This window comes from Fusarium poae, chromosome 2 (genome assembly GCF_019609905.1).
Source record: "Fusarium poae strain DAOMC 252244 chromosome 2, whole genome shotgun sequence".
Lineage (NCBI taxonomy): Eukaryota > Fungi > Ascomycota > Sordariomycetes > Hypocreales > Nectriaceae > Fusarium > Fusarium poae.
In genome coordinates, this window is record NC_058400.1 from 8,333,309 (window position 1) to 8,355,003 (window position 21,695).

The window sequence follows — 21,695 nt, forward strand, 5'->3', positions numbered from 1 at the left end:
ACTAACCCCATGCCCATGATCTCTTACCATACCACAGCATCGTGGAATTGCGTTGAAGCATTCCGCACGATACAATGGACAGTTCTCAGGCGCCGTTGATTGCAGGCCATAGTGATGAAGAGGAGGAGCTTGAATATACGACCGAAGGGTCAAGATCTCCCGTTGAAGCGGGTAAGACGGGAAGCGGAATGCCCAGCACATTTGTCCTGGCCCTGACTTTCGCTGCTGGTATAAGCGGTCTTCTTTTTGGATGTTTGTATTCATCCTGTCTTTCATTACAAAAGTTATGCTAACATATAGTTCTAGATGACACGGGAGTCGTATCCGCTACCCTCGTTTCGATAGGGACATCGCTGTCGAACCGCGAACTCACCTCGATGGATAAATCAATCATTACTTCTTCCACGTCGCTATTCGCCCTGATAATTTCGCCGTTTTCCTCCGTTCTCGCCGATCGCCTTGGACGCAAGCACGTTATCCTTTATGCCGACATTCTCTTTATTGCGGGCGCCTTACTACAAGCATGGAGTTCTACGGTTCCGATCATGGTCGCAGGGCGATGCATTATCGGCGCAGGAGTAGGCGCAGCTAGCTTTGTAGTGCCGCTGTACATTGCTGAGGTGGCACCCGCTGCGCACCGAGGACGCCTGGTAACGCTGAATATTATGTTCATTACCTTGGGTCAGGTAATTGCCTACATCGTGGGATGGGCCTTTTCGACATACGGTTCCCCAGCGACAGGATGGCGATGGATGGTAGGATTGGGTGCGTTGCCTGCGATTCTACAGGGAGGCATGATTGCATTTATGCCCGAGACGCCGCGATGGTTGGTCAAGGTTGGTAGATCCAACATGGCTAAAGAAGTTATTCGACGAGTAAACGGCGATACGTTACACCACAATGCGGATGCGGTCATCAAGGAGATCGAGCTCGAAGTGCGAGAAGAGCATGAGGCAGAACGATTGCGTGATCATCAGGCATCTGGACGGTGGGAGTGGCTTGGTGGATGGAGAGTCCTCATCAGTGAAGGCAGAAACCGTAGAGCCTTGGCCATTGCGTGTCTGCTTCAAGGACTGCAGCAGCTTTGCGGATTTGTAAGTGATCAAAAGGACTACGCTTGTTACATGGCTAACTTTATCGCAGAATTCACTAATGTACTTCTCTGCAACCATCTTTACAGTTATTGGCTTCCAAAGCCCTACGCTTACCTCAATGGTAGTTGCGGTCACGAACTTCCTCGGCACTGTTGCTGCGTTGGGACTTGTAGATCGCATAGGTCGAAGGAGGGTGCTTCTATACTCGATACCGTTTATGGTTGTTGGTCTGTTGCTGTCGGCATACGGCTTCTCGTTCCTTTCGTTGGCAACGGGAATCAACACAACAGCCGGCGAACCCCCCGCCACAGCAGGACACGAAATGGCGGCCCTCACCATCCTTGTGAGTATCATGGTATACGTCGCAGCGTACGCGCTGGGTCTCGGTAACGTCCCCTGGATGCAAAGCGAGCTATTCCCATTGGCGGTTCGATCGCTCGGTAGCGGTGTAGCAACGGCGACAAGCTGGGCTGCCAATTTTGTTGTAGGGTTGACGTTCCTTCCATTGATGGACCTATTGAGTCCATCTTGGACGTTCGTTTTGTATGCGATTATATGTGGTGGTGGGTATTTCTTGGTATGGCGCATCTATCCCGAGACGGCGGGGTTGAGTCTCGAAGAAGCGACAGCTCTACTGGACGATGGTTGGGGCGTGCGATAATGTATCCGAATTTAGAACATAGATGCTGTTGTTGTACGCTGACTTAGCATAGAAGGAATAAGAATATCTGTTTCTTGGCCGTAGGATCGAGAGTGTTCCGTGGGTAACAAGATGGGGGTTCGGGGGTTCGGCGATGTGATGGACGGCTTATACGCGGTAAGTAACGGTTCGCCGATCAGGAAATAAACAAAATAAATTCCAAAAAGAGAGGCGCAATTGGAAATGGGAATCGCTGTGGCCGAAAAGGTTTTACATCATCGTGCATGTCTAAGCTTTTTCGAGAAGCTTAAAGGTGGAACCAGGTTCAGCATCAAACTCGGCCGGCTCCCTCCAGGCTCCCTCCATTGGCCAGACCGGATCTTTCTTGATGATTTGCGCGACGTAGCGAAATATGATGCGTGTATGTAAGATAAGGGAGGACTTTTGTTGATGGTGGTGAGTTTTGCGGATGTTACGATAATGAGACAACGCTAGAGAAACCATTCAACGGTCAGACAGGTGACAGTCAAATCAAGACTTCAAGTTCATGCTGTATCCATAATCATAACAATTCAGGGGCATATTCTCAGTAAACGAGTTGGTCCATGCTGTCGAAAATCTTGGATCTCAGCATTCATATGGCAATGGATCTAGGGGAACGACGGGGGCTAACGTTAGTAAATATCAGGGGCATGGGAACCTTTGAAGCCCAACAGTGGATAGAAAATGGACTGGAATTTTGATAGATTATCGTGCATCCATGCACGGCAACTCGGTTCCGTTGAGGCTTGAGATATACGGCCGAGAAAGGATTTGATGGCTGACAAAGTGCATATCAGTAAGCTGGCTGCATCAAACAAACTGATCAATAATCCCGTCCAGCGGATATAGCGTGTGTTTACTCGGATATAGGGCTCAGCTACAGTTTATTCTTCACTGTAATCCAGTGCTCAGACCCTTGTCAAGCCCGCTATAAGCCTGTGCGGCGCCGTGCCGAGCGTGGATGCCGAGGATAAGTGGATCTCACTTCCGAAGCAAAATATTTTTTTACCAGGTTTGTCTTGTTCTCGACTGACTTTGTTCCTTGGGTGGATTCACTCATTACATGATACTTATACATGACTTGACCCCTTGATCATGAGCTTTTATTTTATCTTTTACTTCTTGTAGTTCAACTGTTTTATCAGTATCTATATTAATTGAGTCGATTCCTTCTTTCCATCTCTGTCTGACTCGGGTCATTCTGACTGCTTGACTTGACCCTTTTCGTATTGGTTAGCGTCGCGATCATCTCGCTGTTTCCCGACGAACCATTATCGGACCCTAGCGTCATAGTTACCTGTTAGCTGCACTACAGCTTGGAACAACTTGAGGACTGGAAGTTTATATACTGGATATATTCCGCCCACCTCTATTCTCTACAATATTACTTCATTGCATCCTCCCATTGTTACTTAATTGAACCCCAGAAACTACACCAACGATGTCGGGGAACATCGTGGATCAAGAGCTGCTCGATGCAGAGCGTGCAGCTTCTCCTCAGCGCTACCAACAGCGAGATAGCAATGAAATCGAGCGAGTCATCTCTACTTCTACAGTATCGTCATCATCCTCCGAGAACTCAGCCCGTCGACGAAGCCGTTCCATCGGCCAGTACAACAGCATTAGCCGTATCTCAACACAGAACGATCTCGAGCGCCATCCCACCGAACTTAGCCGCATTCAAACTGCCCGCAGTCAGCACAATGCCACCGTTGGAGGCAGTCTGCGATCTCGTACTGCTTCGCGCGCATCCAGGAAGCCTCTGCCCAACTTTGGAGCTGGAAAGCCTTATCCCCCTCCCTTGCCTGAGCAGGAGCAGTATGTCGTCGAGTTTGACGGACCCAATGATCCTTTACACTCGCAGAATTGGCCATTGAAGAAGAAGCTTATTACTGCTGCCGTTCTGGGCTTCACCACTATGACCTCGGCTTTCACATCCTCCATTTTCTCCGCCGCCACTATGATTGTCGCTTCAGAGTACGGCGTTGACAACGAGGTTGGATTGCTTGGAACTACCTTCTATGTCCTCGGTTTTGCTTTCGGACCTTCGCTCTGGGCTCCTCTATCTGAGTTGAAAGGACGTCGCCTACCGATTCTCATCTCCGTCTTTGGTTTCTCCCTCTTCTCAATCGCATGTGCTACCGGAAAGGATATCCAGACTATTCTTCTCTGTCGATTCTTCAGTGGTTTCTTTGGCGCCTGTCCTCTTGCCGTCGTTGCAGCTGTCTTTTCCGATATGTTTGACAACCGTACCCGAGGTACTGCCATTACTGTCTTCTCAATGTCCGTCTTCAGTGGTCCTCTTTTGGCTCCTTTCATCGGTGGTTTCATTGTTGAGTCTCATCTTGGCTGGCGATGGACCGAGTATCTTGCTTCCATCATGGGTTTCACTGCTCTTATTCTCGACGTCATCTTTCTGGAGGAGACTTATCCTCCAGTCATTCTCGTTTCCAAGGCGTCTGATCTACGACGTCGCACCAAGAACTGGGGTATCCATGCTAAGCAGGAGGAAATTGAGGTTGACTTCAAGGAGCTTGTCCAGAAGAACTTTTCCCGACCTCTGCGTCTGCTCTTTACTGAGCCCATCATCCTTCTGCTTTCCATTTACATGAGTTTCATCTACGGCATTCTTTACCTTTTCCTTACCGCCTACCCTCTCGTCTTTGTCGGTGTTCACGGCTTCAGCTCTGGTCAATCTGGTCTTTGTTTCTTCGGCATGATTGTCGGCCAGCTCATCGCCGGCGCTACAGTCATTGCTCAGCAGCCCTGGTATCTTCGAAAGCTCGCCGCCAATAACGGCATTCCCATTCCCGAATGGCGACTACCTAATGTTATGGCGGGTGGTGTCTCTTTTGCCATTGGTATCTTCTGGTTCGGGTGGTGAGTAACGCATTAACCCGTATATAATAACTGTGACAATACTAATCTCTTCTAGGACTGGATACACTGCCAAGGTCCACTGGATTGTTCCCGCTCTGAGTGGCCTGTTCACCGGTTTCGGTCTTATGTCCATCTTCCTCCAGGCTCTCAACTACCTCGTTGACGCCTATCTTATGTTTGCCGCCTCCGCAATTGCTGGAAACACCTTCCTCCGATCACTTTGCGGTGCTGGCTTCCCTCTGTTCGCTCGTCAAATGTTTGATGGCATGGGCATTCAATATGCCGCCACCCTTCTCGGTTGCGTCGCCGTCGTCCTTGCGCCTATCCCCTTTATCTTCTACAAGTACGGTGCCAAGATTCGCCAGAGAAGCAAGTACGCTCCCACCGCTCCTCCTGCACCTGGATCTGGTTCCTCCACCGAGGAGGAAGAAAAGGAGACCGCGAACGACACTGCTTTGGCTGCTGTCAGATCTCGACGAGACAGTATCGCAAGTGGTAACAGGAAGGAAACCGCATAAATCTCACCACCATCTATTCACACCATATGCCAGTTAAACAACTAGCAACATCTAATAACATCGCGCCATCTATCCTCTCGAAATCAGGGCGTTTTCTTTGGCTTGGGTCTGTTGGATGATGACGATGTAACGCGTTTGCCAAAAAAGTTATTTGTTTTTAGATACCACGTTAGGAAATTTGCTCTAGATTTTATGTACTTGCCCATGATATAAGACGGCTATGGACCGTTTTATCTTCATGTAATACCCTAATAAATACAAAACTTACTAAATTGAAAGGGCCTTGGTCAAAGGTGATTTGTTCTTTATGACCCATAACTAGTCCTTATCTAAACGGATTGCGTCCTGCGTGAAATGACAGAGCGAGCTCCTTCTATACGCACACTGCGCTTAGATTGAGACGATACAGCCTTACAAACAAGGATCGACCACGGAATAGCCTGGGTACTCTTCAAATAAGATACAATTGTATTTGTAAGCTTGCATTAAGAGAAACAAGCTTCTTCCGATGCAACACCCCATTTTATGCTTATTCGAGATCCACAAAACCAAGACTCTGGAAGCATATTTCGGTACTTCGGACTCTGAAAGCCCGCGTTTGTCTGCGCGGAGTTCACTCCTCTAGCTTGCGGAGGAGTGGAACTGCGTCTAGCGGCCATAGTGGAAGAATGGAAGCTTCCTTGGCGCCCTATTATGCTTGTTGGAGATCCCCAAGCCAAGCCTCTAGAGGCTCCTTTCGGTGCTTCGGACTTTCAGAGGCCCCCTGCCTGTGTGTACTTTACTTCTTTGACTTTCGAAGGATCGTGAAATTACGTCGACATATGATACTAGAAGAACTTCCTCCGCAATCTGACAAATCTGATTTCAAATGTAGATAGTATCTCTTTTGTAGAGTTGATGGCCTAGAGAGAGTATCAATATAAATATATATCTCATTGCCGGTCAAAATATAGTTGTATCATCATCCAGCTTCATCCATACCATCCAACCTCCTATTTATCAACCACATCAAGATGCCCCATCATATCACCGTCCTACCAGCCTCAACCAAAGCTGGCCGAGAAACGATTCGAGCCCTCTTAGCTTCTGATAACAAACCTTTTGTTCGAGCTGTTTACCGAGATCCATCCAAGGCTCCAGCCGAATTCATCAAGAATTCAAACTTTGAAACTGTCAATGGCGATGTAGGAGATGGCAGCAGCCTCGATTTTACAGGCTCAAATGCTGTCTTTTACATCCCGCCGCCTACCTATGACGGTACTGATCAGGGTGAATGGGCGACTCGAGCTGCTACCAATGTCAAGAAGGCTTTGAAGGATGCGAACGTGAACAAACTCGTTATCCTTTCGGCCATTGGAGCTCAGAATTCAAGCGGTATTGTACGTCTATGAACACCATATCTTCTTTGAGAGGTATAATACTAACTGATAATAGGGTGTTCTCAAGTTGAACCATATATCGGATGAGCTTTTGAAAGATTCTGTGCCAGAGGTTGTGATAGTCAGACCTACCTACTTTTTCGAAGATTTTGCCCATCTTCTCGACGCCGCCAAAGAAGAAAATCCTATTATACACTCTTGGATCACACCCATTGATTACAAGATCCCTTTAGTGAGTAACTTTCATAACTTCAGAGTGCAAAGAAAATCAATGCTAACCTATGACTTCAGGTTGGACTCAAAGACGTAGCTTCGAATTGCGCAAACTCTCTCCTAGCCTCGACTGCCGAGCCTAGTCCGCATTACTTTAACATATTTGGCCCTCGAGCTTACGGCTCTGTTGATCTGAAAGAAACAGTCGAAGAAATCACTGGTAAAAAGGTTGAGCTGAAACTTGTCGAGGAGGACCAGCTGCTTGATTACTGGAAGCAGATTGTTCCTGTAGCTCATGCTGAAGAGTTTAAGGAAATGACAACTGCTGGATTTGCAGGTGGAGTCATTGCCAAGGACTTTGTATACGATGAGAAGACTGTTAGGGGAGAGCAGGAACTGGTGGATGCTTTGCGCGCCTTGTATAAGAACTGAACTAGCAACTCGTAGATGTTAGATTCCATAGACTCCTAGCAAATTATCAATGATTTCGATTCGTTTGATTATTTACGGCAGTTGTAAATCCCATGGTTGAATTGTTAATGACCAAACTACCCCGAGACGACACGAATCTTTTCTTATAATGCCCCAACTATCAAGTGAAGGAATCCAACCACGACACCTAGTCCTAATATGCTCTTGACCGGAGTGGCATTCAAAGACGCTGCACTTGCTGGATTCAAATCCCTCGCACAAGCCTTCCAGCAAGCATACGACTTTCGGTCGTACTCTTCATCATCCTTGTCCCCTTTGTAGTACTGCTTATAGCAATCCCTGACACAGCCAAAAGCCGAGCAGGAAACCTCATCTTGGTCGCCTACATTCCGTCCATCCAACTCGGCCTGACTCCAAGTTCCGTTCAACCCCGTCATATCTGTCCTTCCGCTGTAATCGAAACCCGTGACTCTCCTGCCATTCTTTGAGTTGGTAAGACATGTGGAAAGCCTGATACGTGTGCCTTTAGGAGCCACGTCGGGAGGAATGGTGATGTTGACTTGTGTTTCATCTCGGGGAACTAGATACTGGAGCCAACAAACTGGTCCTGTGCCCCATCCGGGCGGTGTCTGGGCGAGATAGACGCGATAAGAGTCGGATGCTCTTCCATTTTCAGAGTTTGGATCAATATTCTGCTTGATTGTGACGTTGAAGGTTTCGCCGGCTGTCATGTTATAGGGAATGTCATAATAAGCAGCGTGAACGGTTGGGATGACTGCGAAGAGAGTGAAGGCAGTCACTCGGAGAAGGAATGTTATAAGCTCCATGGCATGTTATTTTAACGAGAGTGACTTTGAAGAAAATAGCCTAGTAAGGCTGAGCGAGTGTATGTTTGTGTAAAAGGGAGAATAATAAAGTGAGACGAGATAAAGCGAATTTCAAATTAGATCTAGACTAACTGTTCATGGTCGACAAAATTATGGGACAGGGGCCTCAGGGTATCAGAAAAATTGGCCGCTGGAAGCATAAGAGACGAAATTAGTGGGCCACTTTATGCTCCTTAGACTATAGCTCTTAGACTATTTATTTTTGTAACCTAAGACTTAGGAGGTCATTTCTTCTGCTACCCACTAGAGGGGTTCGGTTCTTATCTAGACTAGCTTATGTCTACCACGCCAAGCCTGACTGGGCAGGCCATCGTGTAAGACGATTTGACTGGGAGGAAACTCAAGATATTTGTTTTTTTATGATCTCTTAAGCTTTCGCCCAGGCCTTCTCAATTTCCTCAAGGTTTTCAACAAAGGTTAATCTATCTACGCAGACCAACTTATTAATAATTCTTCATATCTAAGGTTCTCTCAAGACTAGGTTTCCTAACCAAGGCGTGACTCATACGGCATAATGTGGGTTATAAAGGAAGCTTCGGTCGCGCTGAACAGACAGCAGCAACTTCTTCCTCTTGCAACCTCAGTCAACAACCCGAAACTCAAGACATAAGCCCTCAGGGTATCAGAAAAATTGGCCGCCGTAAGCCTAAGAGACGAAACCAGTAGGCCACTTTATGCTCTTTAGACTATAGGTCTTAGACTATTTATTTTTGTACCCTAAGACTTCGGAGGTCATTTTTTTTACTACCCACTAGATAAGCTTATTTGTATTCGTGTATGGATCTAAACTACCTACCTAATCATCTAAACTGTTTCGTCGCTGAAGGAAAAGGTAACAAGTTCCTGGAAGTCAGCTGCCTCTTTCGCAGATTCAGACAGGTCCCCTCTGAAATCCAGCACCTCAATTTCTTCCAAACGACCCGCCTTCGAATACATAACCACCAAGCGCCCAAGGATGTCAACAAACCAAGTAATTTCTCTTTCTTCTCTTTCCAGCATCCACTCGCCCAACATATCTCCTTCCTTCGAGTAAAGGATCAGTAACGTCTCGCTGAATTCGACGAACGAAGAAGATGGAAGGAAAGATATAGTCAAGATGAATCGGTCGAAAATTATGCCACCACACTGGTACATAGAATTCAACAAATCATGCTTGGTAGGCAGGGGTCTTCCGGCAAGGTGAACGGCATTCAGGCGTCGTCGTCTTCTGTCTGAGTCCTGTGCCAGAAGACCTCTTATGCGTCTTCCCGTTTTATCGTACACGCACGAATCTTTGGCCAATTTCACTCTACACCCGTCGGAGAACGTGAGAGTCTGGTAAGACGCACATTCTGCGAGCATAGAGGCAACTGGTTTGGATACATCTCTGCCGTCTACTGCCCAATAATGTGAAACTTTGCCGTCTTTGTCTAACACGTTCACGACCCCGTAGCCGATCTGAAAGTGAAGACCCTCCCAGAGTTGGTCGGGTGATAGGCTGTGGTCAAACATGGTAACCGAGGTGGTGTCGAGCCTCCACGATATGACTCGCTCAGGGGAGTAATGGGGCATCATTGTGATGTATTCGCACTCCCCGTTCGAATAGAAACGTGAGAGGTGGTGGAACCCAGAAAACTGCCCGGAGAGGATCGACTGTCCACATTTCAGGCCTTGTTGGTAACTCCAAATTTCGACCTTAAATTGACCGTCCCCTTCGGCACCTTCGTCCTCTTGTTCTTCCATAGGTAGGTTGTACACGCCAACGAGGTATTTCTCAAGAACCAACCAAATTCTCTCGACCATGATCCCATTCAAATGAATATATCTCTCGAATCGGGCTATTAGCGACCAATCCTTTAACTTCCGCGCAATGATAGAACCGTCTGGCCCTAGAGTCAAAACAGAATGGCCTTCGCACACTCTGATGAATGGTAGTGCGACCACAGTCTTCAACAACTTGAAAACGTTGCCGTCGAGGGTATACAGATTGCCCTCCCGTGGCCCCATTAGAGAATTAGAAGACAGGGATATCAATGGCGGTACCATACTGTTTTCGCAGTTCGATGAATAGGAGAAACCTGGGAACGGCTCCATTTTGATTCGATTTGACTCCGGCATAACACATCGGCTGATACCATCAACGGCTTGAGCTATGGAAATATAGCTAGTCCGCAGGCATTGTGAGGTATCCTGAACAACATGGTCCGGATAGCCTAGACGTCTCAAACGTTCCGCCCAAAAACCATCTGGTAATATTTCTCGGCTTTCCCATAAGCCTTTAGTGAGCGGTAATGCTCTGAAAAGATCCTTGAGTTCCAACTCATACACGATCTGCCGTGCAAGTTCGAGGATGTGGAATACATGGTCTGCCGCTGAGTTGCGGATATCATGAAGAGGGGGTGTATTGGCCATGTTCCTGGACTTGGCCGATATGATTTTCGAGGTATCAGAGACTTTGCCGCTGGCAGGGTAAGAGACTTGGAACCCAGTTTATGTCGTTTGAAACTTGGGTTGTCTCTCTTTGGCGGAGGTGAGATGAATAGATGAGAAAAGAAGAGAAGACTCAAACGGAAGAGGGGAAATATTTATGGAGAGAATTCACTCACTAAGCTTTATTTGTTGGTGTATTTGGGTTTGGCATGACTTCCAAATCTCGAAGTTTGAAAGCATAAAGATCCCATCTAGTGGGTAGCAGAAAAAATATCCTCCTAAGTCTTTAGGTTATAAAAATAAGTAATCTAAGAGCTATAGTCTAAAGAGCATAAAGTGGCCTACTGATTTCGTCTCTTAGGCTTACAGCGGCCAATTTTTCTGATACCCTAAGGCCCATTTGCATCAAAACTCAATGTATTATCGTAACAGAAGTTTATTACTTTCAAAACTTAATAAATATGAGAAAGCACACACAGTCATCATCTGCTTGGCGTATTTTTCATGTATTTTCCTAAACTCATTGCTCCATTTCATAAGTAGGAGCGTCGTATTCTCTCCAAGAGGGCAGAAAGAAGCAAGTCCTTTATAACATGAGAACAAACAAAACTAAATTGTTCCAATGATCGCCCAAGCAACTTACCCAGCAGCTTTAGTATGTTCCAACTTACGTCCCACGACTGAGGGTTTATGCTTAGGGCAGCAAGTCTGGAGGATGTTTTATATATTAATGCATCAGAAGTTGCCTACGTTGTTCATCTGGTTTTGTCACCTACACCGCCATCCATGAGCATCGTTTGGATCAAAGCGCAGCTTGTCATGTTCGCAGCCCCTCAAACTGTGCCTGGTTAACCTTGGGTGAGCTCATCAGGATGATCAGACAGACTAGCTACTTCGTGTTCTCAGTAGAGAGGGGTGTTAATAGAAACGAGTAGCTGAACTACTGATGCCTTGGGCACGATTGAAAGAACATCATCTTGCAGAACCATAGCCTTCTCACATCCGAGGAGATCATCGGCGAGGCAGAAGTTTTCTTTGTGACTTTAGAAAGAGTTTGCCAGGCTCAGTTGTTTACAGCGACTATTGTTTCTTCTCATGGGTCTCATTTAGACAAGACTTTCGAGAGTGCCGATGCGCGCTGTATACTGAAAGTCCCAAGATGTTATGCATGCTAGTTTGAGCCTTGTATGTCAGTTGCTTCCACAGGCTCACAAGGATTTTCAATACTACAGTAGCATCGAAAATCTGAACAAGGCCATATGAAGTATCTGAATCTGCCAAGAGTTGTAACTGTAGGACTACACCTCTTGAGTCCGGATAGACGGCCCTTTGGATAAATCCTCCGGTAATGATCGACCACAAATATCTAAAATTATCGCAGCAGCTTGACATTGAAGATGCTTCTATACAGTTTAGCCAGCTTGGCATTGGCGTTTAGATACTATTCGGCCTCGATATGATGACTGGCTGATTAGCCTGATTATAGGGGCAAATGCGACATCAACACATATAAATTGAGGGGTCATCTCGACCATATTCACATAAGTTTCGGACATCGTATTCAACCCTCATAAACTGCCAAAAACATGAAGTTGAGATCGTTGGTTGAGATTTGTTCTGCCCTTGGTTGGCTTCGGGAAGTTCAAGCTTCAACGCAGGCAAAGATCTCTCCACCTACCGTCACTGTAAAGAATGGCACATATGCTGGAGTCTACAACAAACAATATGATCAAGACTACTTTCTTGGAATTCCCTTTGCTCAGGTGGGTCTCTTTGAGATGTCTTGGTATGATTAGCTAATACTGCTCAGCCTCCTGAACGGTTCTCGGTAGCTCAAGGGCTCAATTCTTCGTGGGATGGGGTGAGAGAGGCTACCGAGCTATCGATTCACTGCCATGGATATGGAAACGACCAAGTCGGATATAAACAATCCGAAGACTGCCTTTATCTCAATGTCATTCGACCTGCGAATCTAAAAGCCACAGCGAATATCCCTGTGGCCGTTTGGATTCATGGAGGAGGTCTCTTCCAGGGCGGTGCTTCAGACATGAGATACAACTTGTCTTTCATCGTCGAGCAGAGCGTTGCCCTCGGCAAGCCTATTATCGGCGTCAGTTTCAATTATCGTCTTGCCGCGTTGGGATTCCTCATCGGCGAAGAGGTTTTGAAAGAGGGCGCCACTAATCTCGGCTTCCGCGATCAAAGACTCGCACTTCACTGGATTCAAGAGAACATCAAAGCGTTTGGTGGGGATCCGGACAAAGTCACTTTATTTGGAGAAAGTTCAGGTGCCGAGAGTATTGCAGCACAAGTCTTTGCATACAATGGTGTGTCGAAAGAACCCCCCGACTTGTAAAATATTTCCTAACGAAAACAGGTCGTGATGACGGTCTATTCAGAGGAGTAATCGGCCAGTCTGGTTTTGGGGCTCCCCTTTATCGGTATCGCAGTGGATACAACGGAACTGATGCGATGCAAGATACATACGACAGATTCGTTGGCAAGGTCTCGTCATGCTCTGACTTGGTAGGATCGAATAAATCTCTACCTTGCCTGAGACAAGCTCCCTTTGACGAGATCAACAGCGCCATATGGGCTATAAGAACCGGTCTCGACTGGGCTCCAGTCATGGACGGGGACTTCATTGCAGATTACACCACTAATCAATTGAAAAATGGGAACTTTGTCAAAGTGCCACTTCTCATAGGTGCCAACACGGACGAAGGGACGTCCTTTGGTAGAAGTAGAACATCGGATGGTGGGAACGTCAATACTGATGAAGACATGATAGATGCTATCGGAAATATGATCCCGCCTGAAGCAGAAGGCACCACGGGTCAGACAGTTGACGAACTTACTGACAAGGTGATGGAGTTATATCCCAACGATCAAAGGGTCGGAATACCATCTTTGGAGTCTTGGCCATATATCATCAAACCAAACGATTCGTACGCTGAGGCTCACGGAGCTCAATTTCGTCGATCGTGTGCGCTGTTCGGAGACTTGATTATACATTATCAACGAAGGCGCGCAAACAAGTTCTGGGCTAAGAATGGGATTCCCAATTATGCGTACCGCTTCAACATCAAGCCCAATGGACAACCAGAGTATGCTGGGGTCACTCATTTCCAAGAGGTGAGTAGAGTTCCTTGATCATCTTTCTATATACTAACTTTTGCAAGGTCGCTTTTGTGATGCACAACATTAACGGGGACGGATATGATCGCAAACCTTTCGGTGGTGAAGGATCATATCCGGATAATGCAAAGGCAATGGCAAAGACTATGACTACTGCATGGATCAACTTTTTCAATACTCTTGACCCCAATGGAGAAAAGGACATTTTCAGTGGCAAAGAATGGCCGGTCTATGACTTATCTGACGGTCCTGATGGAGAGAGTATCGTTTTCAACATCGATGGCTCCGACATTGAAGTAGACGATTGGAGGTCTGATGGTATGGAGTGGTTGGCTGAACATGCTTTGGACGTTCTTGGTAACTAGTGGAAGAACGTTGAGTGCAATTATCCAAGGGGAATTACATAGGTACATGTTGGATATCAAGACCAGTCTGTTGTATATTGTAAGGTTCAACCACGTACATTACGGGACAGAAGAGTCCAAAGTATACCCATTAACAATCTTTTGAAGAAGAATACGCTAAACTTCCACATGACTATTTACATCAACTGCCTTCGCATTGGCATCAAGCCTATCAGCCATTTCTATTGCCTCTTCACATTCCTTCAGATGCTCACACACCTCCAGAGTTTCAAAATGATCAGCCCCAAGTAACTTCGTCCGTATTTGGACACACTCCTGCAATAACCTCCTTGCATCCCCAAGCGTGTCTACATCAGGATACAAATGTCTCGAATCCATAAACATCTTTCCTAAACATATCCAGGTATTGCCAAGATTGCACATGCTCCTCAGAGTAATGGGGTGTCCTTCGCCGAGTACTCTTTTGCTGATTTCCAGAACTTTCGTTTCGATCTCCTCAGCTTCGCCCAACTCACCTAATTCGAAGAGCGTTGCAGCTAGATTTGCTCTGCTGTGGAGTGTTTCGAGATGCTCCTCGCCGTAAGCTCTGAGTTTGGCTTCTACCACCTTTCTTTGCATTTCCTCTGCCTCTTTTCTTTCAAATAACGTTGCGAGGTTATCCAGTGAATCGAGTGTGTCAATGTGATCGGTCCCAAGCACACGTTTCCTAACCTCAAAAACGTGTGTAAATAACTCTCTGGCTTCGTTCGTTTTACCTTGGTCATTATAGTTTCCAGCAAGGCTGTTCATGGCATCGAGAGTTTTGTGGTTCTCTTCACCTCTAAGTCGTTTCCATGTTTCCAAGACGAATATGCGGAGCTTTCCTGCTTCTTCCCATTCACCTCGATCCTCGAGAGATGATGCGAAGTCAGAGGTGAGGACTAGAGTTTCGGTATGCTCGTCTCCAAGCAGCTCTTTTCGAATCTGGAGTCCCTCTCGTTGTAGTCTCTCCGCTTCAGACAATCGACTCTGATATTTGCAGAATGATGCGACTCTGTGAAGTAGTGATGCCCTGAGGAGACTATCCTCGTCCGATTCCGTCTTTTGTGCTCCAAGCACAGAATATGCATGTGCAAGATATGCGGTACATGTCGGAATATCCTCGAATTCAGCATACGGATAGAATTCCGAGACTGCTTCCATAGCTTCCCTAGCGAAACCAGCCAATCTGCCTTTCCTGGACAGCCAAGTTCGCGTCACCAACTGTACAAGACGATGCATGTTGTGATCGCCACCTCTCTCAGCGCGAATGAAACAAAATGCTTTGAGAACTCCAAGCGCTTTAACAAGTTGCATTCTAATGTTGGACTCTGCGCGCTTCTTATCTTCACCATAGAACTCGAGAAACTCTAGAGGTATAGCTTGTCGATCGAACAAGCTCATCAAGGATAAAACTTCGGCGGCGAAGGGGTACTGTTTCTCAATCTGTTGAAACGACAACATCCAGGTTTGTGCAACGGCACGAGGAGTGTCTGAGTCTCGACCTGTGGCCTCGAACTCTTCGTCCAGTAGCTGCATGATATCATCCTCACTCCCGTTGAGAAGTTCGAGGTACTCGTCAACTGTGATGCAGTTCTCCTGTATGAAAGCAGCTGCCTGGACTAGTGCAAGTGGGAGGAATTCTAGTCGGGATGATAGTTGTAAAAGATTCTCCAAAGACTCGTCTCCTTGGTGTAGTCCTTGTCGCAAGAGCTGAGTCGCCTCGTACTCGTCCATTTTCCCAACTTCAATAGGACGTTTGCCCTTCAATAGTCTTGAACCCACTTGCATGTTCCTCGTTGTGACAAGGACAGTGCCATGTGCGCACTCTGGCATGAATTTCGCAAGGCTATCGTCCTCTTCGCCAGATTTTGAATTTGGCATATCGGCTGGTTGTGGGAAGAACAATTGCATATCGTCAGCGTTATCAACGATCATCATCCACTGTCCGCTTTCATCACTTTCGAGCCAATCCTTGACTACTGTCAAGGCGTCAAAACTTGGGTCTTCATGGCCAGGCAGCTTGCATGCTTTGGCGATTTTAGTATACGCTTCTGAGAATCGCTCGGTACTACTGGCATGGACCCAAAAAACTGATGTGTTTTTGGAAACACCTTGTAGCCATCGTGAATAAGCCAGTGCAATTTGGGTTTTCCTGTACAAGTCAGTCCCCGTTTTCGATAAATATTCACAGACATACCCAACTCCGCCAAGACCATGGAGTGCGGCTCTCCGATGAGTTTTGTTTTGGGTGCCAGTGCCTGTGTGGCCCAGCTGAGTCTTGAGCAGTTCGAGGGTCTCGGATCTCCCAACGAAATCTGGATTGTAAGAGTACGGTACGAGACCTGTAAGTTGTTAGCATGTATCTAAAAAAAAAGTAGAAGCTGTCACCTACAATGCGCTACTTGTTGCTTCTGGAACTTTCCTTGGGACCGTCGTATCTTGACGATCCAACGCTTGAGCTCGCCACATATAGCAACGAAACCAGGCTCGTCCGCGCTGTTAAACTTCGTCATATCCGAATGGTTCTTGTGGATTCCAATCGAGATATACCCGGGCAGTATTGCGGAGTGCTTCGGGACGACCAGTCCTACTCCCTTCTTGGGCAATTCCTCGTAGAAACATGTGATTTCTATCGTATTGGCTTCGCTTTTGCTGCGAGTCATGACAAGAGCTTGGAAGCTGTCTTTGATACGAGCTAAGACCTCCGAATCTGGTGTGAGTACTTGGACAATGTCACTATTCGTGTCTTTGATCATTCCGACAGAGCGGGAAACCAGCTCTCCCATCTTGGCGAGACTTGATCCGTGATGTGGAGTCCCAAGAAATATAACTCCCCGTGTGAAGTTTGCAATGTCTTGTAGGTGTTGCTCGGATCGTTGTTTTGCTGCCACAAGTGCCTGGTTTCTGTATAAGTAGATGCACGAGAGAGACTAGCAGGGGCGACCTTACATCTTGACAAACAAGTCCACCCAGACTATGACAAACAAAGATAATTGGCCTTTTATTCTGAGTATGTTAGTTGAGTCTTAACAGTGAGGTTCTAACACTTACTGTGCCATCACCCTGTCGAAGTGACGCCAAAGCCGCTATGAGATTAGACGCATGGTTGGAGATTCTATTTAATGATGGAACATTATCTTTGCTGACGACAATTGCATCATAGGAGTAAGTAAGAATACGAGCAGTACCCAGCTCAACCGGGAGGAGCGCTTTTGGCCATGGTTCATTGGAGTTTTTGCCTGTCCATGTTTTCAGACAGTCTCCTTTAAGTCCATGGACAAAGACAACACTAACCATAATTAGAAGACTAACATATCAATATTTGGTGCTTATAAACTCACTCAACGTCATCACGCTTAGAACTATGTAGGACCTTTATACCGGAGTACAAGTTAACTGTTCGAGTTCTGGGCAAAAATTGTGACGATGGCTCAGGAATGGGCGTCTCATCAACGTGAACCGGAGCGGTCTTAGAACGGAACACTCGTCGCAAAGAGGATAACATTATAAACAAGCGCTAGAAGATCAAATAAACAATTGAAACTGAAAAGACAAGCATAAACAAATGACATGGGACGATGGGTTTTCATAAGAGTGCCTGACATTGCTCTAAGCGCCCAACTCATCGGGGGACGCTCCTAAGCGCCAGGCTTCAGGGATGCGGCGGGGGTATGTTCCATCAAACTTGATGTTGGTTGTGTCTATCAAATGGCATTTGCAGTTTATACAGGGTATATGCATGACAGAAATGGGAATATAGAACCAACAGCAACTACTATCACGTTGGTTAGAAATACACAAATGAGATGAATGAGCATAATGTCCAAACCAACAACAAGTTCCAAAAGAAAAAACAGCTCTCTGATGGATAGCGTTTCACGGGACGTAAAAAGGGCATTTTGGCGTTATACACTGACTTAATAAATTCCGTGGATTTGATCACCGTACCAAAGGTGAGTGAGGTGATGGTGCGAGGAGCACAGAGTTGGTTCAGATTTAGCACGAGAATGATTTTCCCGGCTACTGTAGGACGGACAGAAACTAAAGAGTATCTGTGATCTAGACTAATGTATTTGACAGATCATAAGTGGCATCCGACTGCATGGAACAGCAAGCAGATCAGGCTTGTGTAACTCAGTATAAGTTGCCGTACTACCAATCGCATTCCTGTTACTCCGCCTTCATGTTGCACAGCACAACAACTAATAATAAAATTTCAGGAGTTTCAGTAACATATATGTTATTAGGTATGTTTTAAAACTCTTGGGGTGGATTGAGAAATGCCTCTCAATCATGGCCGTTTTGGACAAGATAACCTCCCCTACCAGTGAAACTACACGTGGAACGAATAACTGACACATCAAACTACACCAGAACTCTCTGCAACCTACATATCAATGCCGTTGACTATGCTTATGGTTAAACGATAGATTTGCCATGATTCAAGCACGTGTAAGTTAAGCATTAATTCGTTATAAAGCATCGACAAAGTTTCGTCTCAAAATGGACACAGAAGCAGTCGTAAATGGAAGGGATTTTCAGCACCCTAGAGTTTCTCCAGACACAGTCATGATTGACTTCAATGTCTTTTAATTCTGACTTTTGACCTAATCCAAGTGCTGACATCCTTTCATGCTCACAGGTCTATGCTACAACCCAAACAATGACCACTGCAAGACTAACGGTGAGTTCTCAGATATAAGTGACTTCACTTTACATGATGATATAAGACAATAGAGTCTAAAGGGCAAAGACAACATTCCGATCCTACATGAAAGAGAAACGACAATGTGATGTGATGGCGTTCCACTCGCCGCTTACCTTACCAAAGTCCCCATTTAGTATCGGATAACCCAAGAGCCGTTGTAACATCTAGGGGACCTCGTTTATCGTTACTCCCTAGTTCTCTCAGAAATTAGTCTGGCCTAAGCCTTACCAGTCCGTTTTGGATCCCAAGGTTGGAGCTAGAAATGGGGACTCATGAAGCCGTGGGGCGGAGTAGATTTTGACATGCTCACATCCATCTCCCTTTAGTTCTGCTTACTATGCCAATGGCGTCCAGCCACACGGCAGAAGAGCCGAGCCAAAGGTGATAAAACAGACCATGTACGTACTTACTGCCATAAAATCAATGAATGTATTCTGATGATTTGTCTGTCTTGTTTGACAAGTTCCACAATCAAAGTCAACTTGATGATGTGAACATCATCACTACAAAGTATCAACTCATAGATAACTCAACCAGCCATGATTGATCAATAACAAGACCCAATTGATTCCCATTCTATCTATGACGAAAAAAGATCCAAGGTAACATCGTCTCTCTACGCTACCGCTATTCTCCGATCCTACCCCAGGAATAGCTACTATACGTGCTGCTGGACGTACTCTGAAGCCACGGCCGTCTTAACCGCGCTGACTCTGGTCTAAGTCGCTAGCTCGGTCAGTAAAGGTTGCAACATGGCCGTCCACTCGGGAGTCGAGAGAAAAGACTCGAAAAGATCCAATTTCGTTGCATTCTCTCGGTGAGATTCATGTCGTCATGAGAACCTCAAACTACCACAGACTCCTCACAGAGGCAACCTCGCCATGAACTCAATTGATACCAGCTGAGAGGCCCTCTTCTCCTCAGCCTCGGCGTACGCCGTGCGTCTTGCCATCCTGACCCTGTCGAACTCTTTCTTATATATACCACCGCAAGTACCTACTACTCGACGATTCCCTCCTCTTTTATCACACAGCATTACATTCACTCTTCAGTTGCAGTTGCCTAGTAACCCATCCCACACATTCTCTCGCCATCATTCCCAATATAGCCAACATTCACTCCCTTCTCTGAAGCAGACATGCATTTCTCTACTCTCTTGGCCTCTGTAGGCCTCATCAGCTCTGCATTTGCTGGTATCCTACCTCGATCCTACAGGATCCCCTCATCTAACGGCTTTCCCAATCCCGATGCTGATCAGCTCAATGCCATTAACCTACAGGCCGGTGGAAAGCTTCCTGGAGCTCCTCTGCCCACCTCTCTCGGTGATGGTTCCACCACAGCCTTCCAGCTCATTGCCTTTAACGAACTCTTTGAGACTGCCTACTTCAGCTCTCTGCTCTACAACGTCACACATGAGGTCGAGGGCTTCAAGGTAGACGGTGATAAGCGCGCAGAGGCTGAGAAGATTCTCAAAACCGTCATTGCTGTAAGTGCACTTGCAAACCACGAGCGCTCGCCTACATCGGACACTAATACTCCATAATAGCAAGAAGAACATCACGCTCTTGGTGCATTGGCTACCCTCAAGTCAGCGGGCAAGTTCGCTCCTTCGCCTTGCAAGTACCAATTCCCCACCACCGATCTCAAGACCGCTATCCTGCTGGCTGCTACCTTTACCGATGCCGTCCTCGGTGCTCTCCAAGACGCAAATGTCATCTTCAGCAAGGAGGGTGCTCACGAGGTGGTACGCCTCATTTCGTCCGTCATTGGTCAGGAGGGTGAGCAGAACGGCTTCTACCGTCTCTATCTCGACCAAGTCCCCTCTGAGTCCCCCTTCCTGACCACTGTCCCCGCTGCCTTTGCTTGGTCTGCTCTCCAGGCCTTTGTTGTGCCTGGATCATGCACCGAGGACATCTCCAAGATCGCCCTCCCCATCTTCCCTGGCCTGATGGTCAATGGTGGTGCCATTGGAGTTCTGGAGCCCAAGGATCAGACTCTCTCTTTCAGTGCTGAGCTCAAGGAGTCTCACGATGGTGAGGATCTTTACATCACCTACACTGTTGGCCAGCAGCTCCCCTACAGCGTCAAGGCCGAGAATGTGAAGTGGGACGGAAACTCTGTCAGTCTTGATGCCAAGTTCCCCTTCTCCGAGCTCGTCGCTTCAGGTTTCTCTCACGCTGCTTTGACTACTTCTTCCAACATCTCCACTCCCGACGACGTTCCCAACTACACTTTGGCTGCTCCTGGTCTCATCCAGGTCCAGAACCCCCTCTAAGCTAATCACAAGAAATTGGCCGACTGACGGGATATGAAGTCGTTTCTGGTACTTAATTGGTGGGATTGGGAATTAAATTTTGGTGTTTGGGATTCAACATACGGCTGAAGTTATTGCATTTTGCTCTTTTCCGTAATAATTAAAATTGATTGGTTGTATCACCAAAGTCCCAAAACCATGAAGCGATCGGCACCGATCTGATGCAGGATCCCGTCCCTCCATATTGGATTCGGGACATTGGATGACCTTTTTGTGTGCCAATGCCAATGATGTGCAAGCTGGGACATTTCAGCTGAACGCCCCTCTTCAGCTCTGGTAGCTGGACGATCGGGGAATTACAATTTTAATCTCATCTCGTGAAATCACGCAAAAGTAATCAGGCCGTATTAGTTTGTTGCGGCTGCTTGAATTGACTTCAAGCCTTTCAAGCTTCGGCAAGGTCCAATCATGACTGCAGGATAGTCGAAAGGTATGCATATGATGAGATTGTGCATCTTCATCGACCCTTTCCAAGTCATCATCCACGGAACGCAAATTTTGGGTTGACACGTTTTTCTGGACAAATGAACCTCTTCTTGCCACCAATGTCGTGCTGACTGGTATCAAGCTTTGGCTAATAATAGCCAAAATCAAACCTTGAATCTCACTTTCCGGGTGCATTAGACCGGTTGGCAATATCAGATGCTAAAATCTT

At 46.6% G+C, this 21,695-nt stretch overlaps 8 protein-coding genes across 8 annotated transcripts; 5 read left to right on the forward strand and 3 right to left on the reverse strand.

Moving 5' to 3' along the window:
* Positions 1-74: 74 nt before the first annotated feature.
* FPOAC1_006839 (uncharacterized protein) lies at positions 75-1,755 on the forward strand (the record flags this gene model as incomplete). Its single annotated transcript, XM_044851312.1, has 3 exons — positions 75-252; positions 307-1,094; positions 1,144-1,755. The coding sequence occupies 3 exons, from the start codon at positions 75-77 to the stop codon at positions 1,753-1,755; spliced, it is 1,578 nt and encodes a 525-aa protein (XP_044710024.1).
* A 1,462-nt stretch (positions 1,756-3,217) lies between these two features.
* FPOAC1_006840 (uncharacterized protein) lies at positions 3,218-5,174 on the forward strand (the record flags this gene model as incomplete). Its single annotated transcript, XM_044851313.1, has 2 exons — positions 3,218-4,656; positions 4,712-5,174. 2 exons carry the CDS (start codon positions 3,218-3,220, stop codon positions 5,172-5,174), a joined length of 1,902 nt encoding a protein of 633 aa, XP_044710025.1.
* Positions 5,175-6,187: 1,013 nt separating this feature from the next.
* FPOAC1_006841 (uncharacterized protein) lies at positions 6,188-7,198 on the forward strand (the record flags this gene model as incomplete). Its single annotated transcript, XM_044851314.1, has 3 exons — positions 6,188-6,553; positions 6,609-6,785; positions 6,845-7,198. The coding sequence occupies 3 exons, from the start codon at positions 6,188-6,190 to the stop codon at positions 7,196-7,198; spliced, it is 897 nt and encodes a 298-aa protein (XP_044710026.1).
* Positions 7,199-7,341: 143 nt separating this feature from the next.
* FPOAC1_006842 (uncharacterized protein) lies at positions 7,342-8,025 on the reverse strand (the record flags this gene model as incomplete). Its single annotated transcript, XM_044851315.1, has 1 exon — positions 7,342-8,025. The coding sequence occupies one exon, from the start codon at positions 8,023-8,025 to the stop codon at positions 7,342-7,344; it is 684 nt and encodes a 227-aa protein (XP_044710027.1).
* Positions 8,026-8,889: 864 nt separating this feature from the next.
* FPOAC1_006843 (uncharacterized protein) lies at positions 8,890-10,476 on the reverse strand (the record flags this gene model as incomplete). The annotated part of the gene is made up of 1 exon (XM_044851316.1): positions 8,890-10,476. One exon carries the CDS (start codon positions 10,474-10,476, stop codon positions 8,890-8,892), a length of 1,587 nt encoding a protein of 528 aa, XP_044710028.1.
* Positions 10,477-12,080: 1,604 nt separating this feature from the next.
* Positions 12,081-13,997, forward strand: FPOAC1_006844 (uncharacterized protein; the record flags this gene model as incomplete). Its single annotated transcript, XM_044851317.1, has 4 exons — positions 12,081-12,257; positions 12,305-12,821; positions 12,872-13,629; positions 13,677-13,997. The coding sequence occupies 4 exons, from the start codon at positions 12,081-12,083 to the stop codon at positions 13,995-13,997; spliced, it is 1,773 nt and encodes a 590-aa protein (XP_044710029.1).
* A 156-nt stretch (positions 13,998-14,153) lies between these two features.
* On the reverse strand, positions 14,154-17,523 carry FPOAC1_006845 (uncharacterized protein; the record flags this gene model as incomplete). The annotated part of the gene is made up of 6 exons (XM_044851318.1): positions 14,154-16,170; positions 16,216-16,360; positions 16,411-16,915; positions 16,968-17,024; positions 17,070-17,307; positions 17,360-17,523. 6 exons carry the CDS (start codon positions 17,521-17,523, stop codon positions 14,154-14,156), a joined length of 3,126 nt encoding a protein of 1,041 aa, XP_044710030.1.
* A 2,341-nt stretch (positions 17,524-19,864) lies between these two features.
* Positions 19,865-21,001, forward strand: FPOAC1_006846 (uncharacterized protein; the record flags this gene model as incomplete). Its single annotated transcript, XM_044851319.1, has 2 exons — positions 19,865-20,212; positions 20,273-21,001. 2 exons carry the CDS (start codon positions 19,865-19,867, stop codon positions 20,999-21,001), a joined length of 1,077 nt encoding a protein of 358 aa, XP_044710031.1.
* Positions 21,002-21,695: the final 694 nt, after the last annotated feature.